Here is an 11,234-nt window from a genome sequence, read left to right on the forward strand (position 1 = left end):
GGTATTTGACCACACAGTCACTTCCTAGTGACGATTTTGCATAAACATGCAACAGGGATGATTCTGTAACTCCCAATGTCTCTGCGCACAGGCATACAATGCAATTTCTACAGTAACTTTTCACCGACCTGTACAACAGTGGTTGCACAGCATAAAACTGGGCCTTTTCCTGAGTGCGTGCAGAAAACTTCCGCCTCCAAAACAGGCCCCGAAATGGCCTCAAATCAAAAAACAGGGTCGCCAAGAGCTAAAGCTCTTTCCCGCAGCATATACTGCCCTCTTGCTTCACCGTGAAGGGCGTCTCAACCTGAGACAATGCACTCCTGCAATTTTCGGCTGTGCTACCTGCAGAGATCTGCTCCCAAAACAGAAAATGAAAGCAACACTGCTCCTCTTACCAGAACACCGCGAGCTTGGCTTGCTTTCTTGAGCTCCTTACCACGAACAAGGCTCTGATACCATGTCAAGATTTTGGGAGAGAAGGAAGGAGTCTCACTTGTAGCTTTCCTTGCTTGCACAATGGGGGAATACACACAAGGGTGGAGGCTGAAAACAGTTTTCTTCTTCTTAGTTGTGTAAGCCAAAAGAACTCAAGTACAAAGAAATAGAAGAACCCTCTATATGGGTCTCAAACCAAACTCAACTAACTAAGGTGGCATACTAACTGAGCCACGAACTAGAGTAGATAAGGATAGCTATCATGTAGCTATTATTCAGGGGCAGTGTACCAACCGCATCTGCAACTGACAAGTCGGTGATATAAATACACAACGGTCACCCTGGCGTATCACGAGTGGAGCTCGATATCTCAACAGTCTTCACTAACAAGTTGCATATATCTTAAATCATTTATAGGAGAAGAGAAATCCATATGACCACAAAGACATAGGAATGTATAGGAGACCCACTAGCAACCCCCTATGGCCCTTAGGCCATAGGGTCAAGATATAGGAATTCTTGAATCATTTGTAGGAGGAGGAAACTCATATGACCACAGAGACATAGGAATGTATAGGAGACCCACTAGCAACCCCTATGGCCCTTAGGTCGTAGGGTCAAGATATAGGTATTCTTCACGTTAAAACGTGAAGGGAAAACCCAATGTTTGAGTGACCACTAGCAACCCCTATGGCCCTTAGGCTATAGGGTCAAGATATTCATCACTAACAAGTTGCATATATCTTGAATCATTTATAGGAGAAGAGAAAACCCTTAGGCTATAGGGTTAAGCTATAGGGATTTTTCATTAACAAGTTGTATATATCTTGGATTATTTGGGGCTATATTTGAGTGGCCTTTAACCCAGACATAGGAAGGTATAGGAGTCCCCATCAATGAGAAAACCCATTGATTGTGTGACCACTAGCAACCCCTATGGCCCTTCATAGGGTTAAGATATAGAGATTATTCATTAACAAGTTGTATATATCTTGGATTATTTGGGGCTATATTTGACTGGCCTTTAACCCAAACATAGGAATGTATAGGAGTCCCCATCAATGAGAAAACCCAATGATTGTGTGACCACTAACAACCCCTATGGCCCTTAGGCCATCGGGTTAAGATATAGGGATTCTTCATTAGCAAGTTATATATATCTTGAATCATTTGGGATTATATTTGAGTGGCATTCAAATGGAACCCCATCAAGAGGATACCCATATGGCCACCCAATAATAGCCCTTTGTAGGAGAAGAGGAAACCCATATGACCACCTAGACATAGGAATGTATAGGAGACCCCATCAATGAGAAAACCCAATGTTTGAGTGACCACTAGCAACCCCTGTGGCCCTTAGGCCATAGGGTTTAGATATAGGGATTCTTCACTAACAAGTTGTATATATCTTTGATCATTTGGGTCTATATTTGAGTGATCTTTAATCTAGACATAGGAATGTTTAATAAACCCCATCAATGAGAAAACCTAATGTTTGAGTGACCATGCAACTAGCAACCCCTATGGCCTAGGTTTATGATATAGGGATTCTTCACTAACAAGTTGTATATATCTTGAATCATTTGGGTCTATATTTGAGTGGCCTTTAGATGAGACCCCATCAAGATGATATCCCTAGGGCCACCTTTTCATAGGCCCTTGTAGGAGAAGATGGAATCCATATGACCACCCAGACATAGGAATGTATAGGCAACCCCATCAATGAGAAAACCCAATGTTTGAGTGACTACTAGCAACCCTTATGGCCCTTAGGGTCAAGATATAGGGATTCTTCACTAACAAGTTGTATATATCTTGAATCATTTGGGTTTGTATTGGAATGGCCTTCAAATGGAACCCATATAATGACCCAGACATAGGAATGTAGAGGAGACCACATCAATGAGAAAACCCATACTAGCAACCCATATGGCCCTTGGGCCATAGGGTTAAGATATAGGGATTCTTTGCTAACAACCTGTATATATCTTATACATATGGCCAAGCGGTCCCCTTTTAGGACCTATCATGGACCTAGAAAGCCCTATGGCCTAAGGGTCATAGGTCTCATGAAGAAACAATACCTTGGTAGAGATCTCCTTCAACCTCTCTTATTAATTTTGTCTATTTAATTCAAAATATTAGGTGACTACTATTGAGTTTGATTAGTCTTACCTCCTTACTCTACAGTTGTTCAGCAAAGCAATGAGGTGAAGCAAATTGATGATAGTAGTGATATCAACCAGCAAATCAAAGATAGAAGTGATGTCAACCAGCAAATTGAAGATAATAGCGATATCAACCAGCAAAAGGATCTTTAAAATCCTTTAGATAGTGTGTGTAATGATCAAGAGAGAGTTACATTTCCACCTAAGTTGCATTATACATTATACGACTATACGTGAATAATCGTATAATCACGTATTTGGTGAACCCTTAGAAATAAATGGTTGCATTATACGATGCCACATCACCTTTAGACGTTGACTCGCTTTTTTACAGGTTGTATTCGATCGAATAAATATATTATTCGATCGAAATATATTCTCTATATATACAGGAAACTTTCGCGTTAATTTTTCCCGATTCTATTTGTACTCTTCTAGGTTACACACAGGATGTGGTACACACACTAGAACTAAATTGGGTGCTAGTTGTGGATACCTATCCTTTACATCGAGACATTAAATAGCATGCACATGCCAGTGCTAGTTTGGGTGTTGGAGGTGGACACGCTATTTTGGATACTAGTGGGCTAAGGTGATAAAATAGAGTGCACACACCAACACTAATTTGGGTGTTGAATGTGGACATGCTATTTTGGGTATTAGTGGATTGTGGTGCTAAAATAGGGTGGACACACCAATACTACTTTGGGTGTTGGAGGTGGATACACTAATTTAGATATTAATTGTCCATGGTGATATTTGATTGTAGTGCGTACACAGATGTACATTGTTAATTAATTTGCATATATCTTTGCATCTCCCCTATTATTATTTTGGTTAATTCTACAAATTCTTGTAATTTGAAATGACTTGTGGTAACGAGTGGGAATATGTTGAAGAATTAAAAGCTGGAAAGAACACTTCTCATGTATGATGCATGTCATGTCAGCATGAGTTCCATGCTAGTGCAACTAGAACTAAAGAGCATCTACTAGGGATGGGTGTTAACGTGAATCATTGTCGTAATCCACCTTCTAATGTACATGTAAAGCTTTCCAAATATATTCAAAAATTAAAGGCCTCTGGAAAGTGGGGGGAGGTTACACTATTGAAATTACGTCTACTACAAGACATGATGATGCACCAAGCAATTTCGTGAATGTACTACAACATGTGGGTGGCTCCTCATCACAACACTCACAGTTGATGGACAAAGAACATAGATACAATGTGAGTGCAGGCTCTCAGGAACACGGATGCTCTAACAGCATGAACAAATCAAAGAAAGGAACTCTGTATAGTGCATTTGATAAGTCATCAATGCTAGAGTTGCACTTGAAATGTACACAAGCTTTCATTGCTTGTAGGATATCTTTGAATGTAATGAGAAATCCCTTATTTCAAGATGTTTTGATGTCTCTTGCAAAGCCTGGGTGCAAAGCCTGGGTTTGTTTTGCCGGACTACAATAAGATGTGCACAGAGTACTTAGACAAAGTCAAAGGTGGACTTGAGCAAAGCTTGAAGCGTTCTGTCCTTGATTATGTACCTGCCTATGGATGCACCATAGCTATTGATGGATGGATAGATTGCAAGAAGAGGCCTCTAATAAATATCATGTGTATATGTCCAAGGGGGTCAGTGTTTTTGGATGCAATAGATATATCTCTTAAAGAGAAAACCTCCATGTATATTTCAAAGATATATGAGAGGGCTATTGCACATGTTGGAGGACCTGTTAATGTCACATCTATAAAGACTGATAATGCCTCTAACTATAAAGGAGCAGGGATGATTATACAAGAGAACTACAAAGAGATTACATGGGTTCCTTGTGCCACACACTCAGTCAGTTTACTCCTCAAGGATATAGGGAAAATGAGTTTTATTAAACTTACTTTAGTAGAGGCACATCATGTGGTTAAGTGCATCAGGGAGCATCAATTTATGTATGTACTCTTTTGCACAAGGTCGGAAAAAGTATTATGCATATTTTGTGCTACATGCTTTGCTACTGCTTATTATGTCCTTGAACATTTATTGGAAGTGGGAGATGCATTGAGGGAAACAATTGCAGATGGACGATAGGCTGGATGGGTCACTAAGCATTAGATGCATGCACTTACAGCAACGAAATGCGCAGCAACAATTAGCTTAGATGCATTTTGGGTCAAGGTGGAAAAAATTGTGAGTGTCACTAAGCCATTTGTAGAATTGCTAAGAGTTGTGGACAGTGACAAATTTGTACTTGGTAAAGTATATTGGCTCATGTCTGAAGCAATATGCAAGGTAAAAGCATTTGAAAAATTGAAGCCTGTAGAGCATAAAGAGATAGCCAATTGCGCAGAAAGACGATGGGCAATGATGCACACTCTCCTACATGGCGCTGCATTCATGCTAGATCCTTCGTTTCAATTGCATGATCAAACAAAGAATGATGAGGTGACTCGAAATTTCCACTTTGTGTGTGCCCAGCTATTGCCTGGGGAAGATGGAAAGCGTGCATTTTATGGTTGCATACGGTTTTTTGGTAGAGAGGGAAAGTTTAGTGACAAGTGGTGTTTAGATGCCATTACATGCTTAAATCCACTTGTTTGGTGGAATGAGTATGGTTCTAATGAAGCAGAGCTTCAACATGTGGCAAGAAGGGTATTATCAATGGCAACATCTTCAGGCAGTTGTGAGCAAAATTGGTCTGCATATGATTTCATTCATACTAAGAGGCGTAATCGTTTAAAAGCTTCAAGGGCAAGAGACCTAGTGTACTGCTTTTGTAATATTCGACTGCTTCATAGGTCGTCATCAATTGCAACTCGTATTACACATGCAGAAGGGAAGCCACATCCAAAATGAACGCACGAGGTTGTTTCTAAAGACCAAGGTTTAGAGTCTGAGAACGAATGGGAGGTTGATTCAACTAATTCCGATGTGGATGATATAGTCCCTGCTATTGACAGAGTGAAGACAACATAACATGCATTAAAGACTAAAAAAACATAGCAGGGGAAAAGAATAGCATAAACGATACATTAGATAGAATCTCAAAATTATATTCCATGTATCAAGTCTTGAAATTGAATACCAAGATATATACAAAAGTTGTCTATATATCAACAAGTCTTAATCCAAATTTTCAAAATCACAAGTTTGTGTGAGCTTATCAACTGCAAAAGTGTCGCCAATTATAGGAGGTGGAGGAGCATGTGCATCCTCATATCTCTTGCATACTCCTTTTAGTCGTTGATTCTCTAACTCCATTTCAACTATTCTCAACTCTAGCTCATGGATGCGAGTTACCATAGTGTCTACGATGAGTCCTTGTGCCACTAAAGTCATGCCTTCGGCTACAAAATTCGTTAAGATGTCGTGGTCGTTGGTGGTGAGTACCACACGCTTTGTCCGCTTCAATTCTATGCCCATCTCTCTTGCCCGCTTTCGATCGATGGGATGGCCCATGCCAATGCCAGCGTTCTTGGTTCTTTGCTGCCACATAACTTACCTTCCTAATATGTCCTAGCAATATACTTGTTGAACAAAGTATATTGCCACTTGTCCATTATTAGGTTCAGCCTGGTGGTTCTCCACAAATCTTTGATATAGTGTGCATGATAATCCTATGTGTTGAAGCTCTGATAGCTTCATTGGATATTTGCGCTTTGGGTCTCTTTGTCTATTGTGATCTGTTGATCTAAATAAAACAATTATGACAAATTCTATTGGGCAAAGAAACTTCACTCCATTGAGGTCAAGAGGAGGGCCAACCAAGTCATTTCTTGGTTTGGCCCAAGTGACATGAAACAAAATGTGTGTATATGGTTTCACTATGAAGGGGATTGGAATTGATTGGAGTTTGAATTCTCTTGTATATGCGTGTTCAGTCTCAGTGTCACTCTTATGAGGGAGATGTGTTCTCCATGCATCCTAACTTAGCACTTAGCTTTATTTTTTCTATGATGATTATATCAAGGATTGTATCAAGCAAGGAAAGCTTCTCTTTGGCCCACACAAAGAACACGAACAAGATACCAAGGATTGATCCGAAGAAGAAGTGGGTACAAAACACACGCGCAAGCAAAGAAAGATCCTCTATGGCCTTTCTCGGAGAGAATCTCGATCCTTTTCGGTGATGAGGAGACTGAAAGGTGAGATTCCATATTGTTGCTAGGTGCTCGGTTAGTGTTTGAGAGTGGCATGAGAGTGTGAGTTTTTCCTCTCATCCTACTAAGCCCCTGTGATTGAATCTTGGTGCCTAGAGTAATTCTCAAGTTGTGTATTTTTCGCGTCTCTTTATTGTTTTGGGTGTTGGTGACATGGTGAATGTTCAAGGACAATCTAGCTCTGGTCCTTGTTTTGTTTTTTCTTTGTTCGAGCTATAGTTGGCAATGACCATGTTTGGTTGTTGTTCATTCCAAGGCTCTCGAAAGGACTATTTATAGAGATGGTTCTCTTTCTCTCAGGCCTTCTCACAATGTCTCAAGGGCCGGTTTGCTATCCATAAACCCTCTATATCACATGTGTTAAAGGTGTATTTTTAAAACTCCTTATCTATGAGTTTTTAATTATTAAAACACACTCTATTTCTATTCAATATGTAAATGCCCCCTTTAAAATGGAAGCCTTTTGTAAGTAAATAATATGCAAAAAAGGATTTTAAAAACCAGTGACCCCCCCATAGTGCTAGAGAAACTATATCATGAGAACAAACCCGATTTGGTACACCGATGATTGGTGTACTGTGTGTGTGTGTGCACGCATGTGGGTGTGTGTGCTTGCAAGTGTTCTAGCTCTCTATCTCCTCCAATGTTTTCAATTAAGTAGCAACATGGTGAGATTTTTAAGAACATAACCATAAATAGCACATAGATAATGTTTTTGTAAGGATGGTGTGTTGTACTGTGTGGTTGTGCACGCATGTGGGTGTGTGTGCTTGCAAGTGTTCTAGCTTTCTCTCTCCTCCAATGTTTTCAATTAAGTAGCAACATGGTGAGATTTTTAAGAACATAACCATAAATAGCACATAGATAATGCTTTTGTAAGGATGGTGTGTTGTACTGTGTGTGTGTGCACACATGTGGGTGTGTGTGCTTGCAAGTGTTCTAGCTCTCTCTCTCCTCCAATGTTTTCAATTAAGTAGCAACATGGTGAGATTTTTAAGAACATAACCATAAATAGCACATAGATAATGCTTTTGTAAGGATGGTGTGTTGTACTGTGTGTGTGTGCACACATGTGGGTGTGTGTGCTTGCAAGTGTTCTAGCTCTCTCTCTCCTCCAATGTTTTCAATTAAGTAGCAACATGGTGAGATTTTTAAGAACATAAGAACATAACCATAAATAGCACATAGATAATGCTTTGGTAGAAATCGTGTGGCACATGTCTCTGCCAATACTATAAGGTCGCTGTGTGTGTGTGGGGGTCTCGCTCTCTCTCTCTTTCACACACACACACCCCCTCTCTCTATAATGGATGCTTTCTTTTACACTACCTTTGGGTTTCCTTGGTGGGCATATTGTGAATAGTGTTCGAGTGATGAGTGCTTGTGTTGTAGCTTGTATTATTGCTATTGGTGGGGACATGGGAGAAGGGTGGTATGGTGTTCCATGCCAAGCTTTGTTCGATACGGCGCATACACCGCATCTTATGTCCACTCTCTCCATGGACCACGAATGCTATAATTATGAGCATAAAGGAAAAAGGGAATAATAAAGATAATGCCGCGAATATAGATAATGCGGACATAATGGGCAATTATCACCTGCTCATTAGCGCCTATAAAGAGGCAAGACGGCGGTGAGATGATCAAGTGCATAAGAATAATTAATAGCACCTTCTGAAGATCAGGATCAGAAAAATGGCAGCAGAGCAGGCGAAGAAACATGGCTCCATTTTGTACGCCGACCAAGAGCTGGCGATGGATGAGAGCTTGACCTCGAAAAATGGGCAGTATTCTCTGATCATGCAGGGTGATGGGAATATTGTGGAGTGCAAGTTGCCAACTGGAACTGCCGTCTGGCACAGCAACACAGCTAAGCGTGGCAAGCGGGCCTACTTGCAAAGGGACGGCCGCTTACTGGTGCTCGGTGATTGCGGCATGGTCGAGTGGGCTAGCTCTGACAAGCCTCTCAAGGATGACAGCTACAAGCTAGTGCTGCAGAACGACGGCAACGCCGTCATCTATGACGGCGCTGACGTGTCCGTCTGGTCTAACTGCGTCGACAAGAAGTAGCTTACATACAAGCTACACTACTTATAGAAGAGGGGTGGTGTTTCTGTCTGTGTTGTAACTGGATTGGGCCTAGGTGTTATATAGCTAAATAAAACAATGGCCACCTCTCATCGTCTACAATCTTTCTCTCTCTCTCTCTCTCTCTCTCTCTTTCTCTCATCCCACATTTGTTTCTACGATTCTAAACTCACCAGATTTACGTGTCTAGACTTATGTAGTTACGGTATTTCTAGTATTCGCACGTCTAGGCTTATGTAGTTACGGCATTTCTAGTATTCGCATGTCTAGACTTATGTAGTTACGGCATTTCTAGTATTCGCACATCTGTGCTTGAATATATCCACCATTTCTACTAGACTCATGCACTTACTATGCATCGTTTCCAGTTGAATTTATATGCTTAAATTCTTCATCGTGGGCTTCTCCCATTCTTCTCCCAAATAAAAATATGGTTGCATGTGCTTCTTAATATATTACTATGCACTTAACCAGATAATGGCGAGAAATAAGTACCAAATGCCAAGCATGGATGGGCTTTTTTTTTAAAAAATATTCTAGCAACACTTATGATGTTGATGGATAAAGTTTTAGGTTCATATTTGGGAAAAAATATAGTAGTTCTCCTTAATGATATAATGATTTATAATAAACAAAAAATAGAACACCTAGAGTACTTAATATGTGCTATATTCAATTTCCTCAAGAAGATCAAAGCATTTGGGAAGGAATCTAAATTTTGATTTTTCACTCAAAAGATCCATTACTTGAACCATATCATAACCACAAATGCTACGAAGATGAGTCTTCATAAGAGCGATGCCATTATGAGGTGGTGGTGAGAGTCTAAAATCTCAAGGGCCTCTATTGCCATGTAGTCTATTGTGTAGACACTATCCTAATCGTATTTGTTCCTAAGGAAATTACCTTTGCCAACCTAGTTGGTGCATGGAGGCTTCACTCACAATGGAGTATAGGTCTTGTGATTCAAGCTCTTGGAGTGGCCCCCCTTGATGCCTGGTTTGGAGAAGAAGAGCTTGAAGGAAGCTCCTTCTAATCCTATCACTTCCTTCTCACTGCACAAGTATGGTTCAAGCATATGGGCAAGAACACTTGTGGGCTCTCAATGCAATGCATAGCTAGACCTAATGTAAACCCTACACTAGGCTCAAGCACACACATGTGCATTCAAGCTCAAGCAAACTGATATTTTAACTTACCAAAATATAAACCTTTTAAAAATTCTATAAAATGATTTTATTTCTTAAATTGTTTTCTCTCTCTAGGATCTCTTACAGGGCATTTTTGAGACCTCAAAACTCCCCTATTGCCCAATGGGACAGATGGTACGTTGGCTAAGCTAGAAGACAAATTTCCCTTTGGGCAATCGACGAAGAGATGAGTGATTCCGCACTCAGCACACCTTTGGTCAGCCTTGTCTCTGTTTTGCTGCTCCCTTTCAGGGCAGCGTGATGAGACATGACTTGGGTGACCAGAAGTCCAACAGGTGATTGGATCCTACGTCTGCCCTCCTAGGCCTCTACCTTGTCCTCTTCCTAACGCCATCACCAGCATAGGGCGATAATCCATGAGGACAACGTTGCCCTCATCTCATGCTAGATGTAAGGGCATATGTAAGTTTCTTCCTCATTTCTTTATTCCACGTAGTGGACTGGAGCATCGCTCGGTGGATGGGTCATGTAAGGATGAGGTGGCCTGGGTATGCCAGTAGGGTTTATGTCCATCCTAGGAATAGCTGGCTTAATGTCGTTAGGCACAGGAAGGGCCAATGGGGCTCCCCTTCTGAAGAATGGCTGCGGCCTGTCCGCTAGGTAAGGCTGGCCATAGGGTTTCCAGTACGGAAGTCTTCTTGGTAATCTACAATGCGTGACGTCATGACCAAACCTATCGCAGTTAGCACAAGGTCTTGACCTAGGGTCTTGACACTCGGCTGGCAAGTGGTTTCTACCATAATACACGCATTGGACGTGTGGGCGCGTTGGTCGCCTCAACATGTCTTGCAACTTGGCTAACTCCATCTTTACATCAGCCAAGTCTTGGTTTATCTCGGTGGCCTTCCTCTTATCTTGGGATGATGGGACTGATCGCTCACTAGAGGCTGACGCTCTCTCTGAGCTTCACGAGTTGGTCTCTTCTAGGTTCGAGCTCCTAGAGCTTTGCTCTTTCAGTTGATCATCGACTCTGATGGCTTCCTCAAACACTCTAGCTAGCGCGTCTTGTTGCAAGCTTGAATTGCCTGCCAAAGCCTTATATAACTCCTCGTCTCGAATTCCACTGATGAATACAGTCGAAACTACTCTTTCAGTAGATCGCTCGCCCATAGGGATTCTCTTGAAGAGACTCCTCACGTGGGTTACATAGTTGCGAATGTCCTCCTTCTCTTTC

General features: G+C 41.2%; 1 protein-coding gene across 1 annotated transcript; it reads left to right on the plus strand.

The window, feature by feature from the left end:
• The first annotated feature begins 8,456 nt into the window (after positions 1-8,456).
• Positions 8,457-8,831, plus strand: LOC148023345 (mannose-specific lectin 2-like). The gene has a single exon (XM_087695363.1). It carries the CDS (start codon positions 8,457-8,459, stop codon positions 8,829-8,831), a length of 375 nt encoding a protein of 124 aa, XP_087551489.1.
• Positions 8,832-11,234: the final 2,403 nt, after the last annotated feature.

The sequence above is a fragment of the Lygodium microphyllum genome, chromosome 16 (assembly GCF_053477565.2).
Source record: "Lygodium microphyllum isolate KBCC chromosome 16, Lygodium_microphyllum_v1.1.10, whole genome shotgun sequence".
In the NCBI taxonomy this organism is placed as follows: Eukaryota; Viridiplantae; Streptophyta; class Polypodiopsida; order Schizaeales; family Lygodiaceae; genus Lygodium; species Lygodium microphyllum.

What these genes read in the sequence shown, in the direction of transcription:
- LOC148023345 (XM_087695363.1), top strand. Translation starts at nt 8,457, where the DNA reads ATGGCAGCAGAGCAGGCGAAGAAACATGGCTCCATTTTGTACGCCGAC.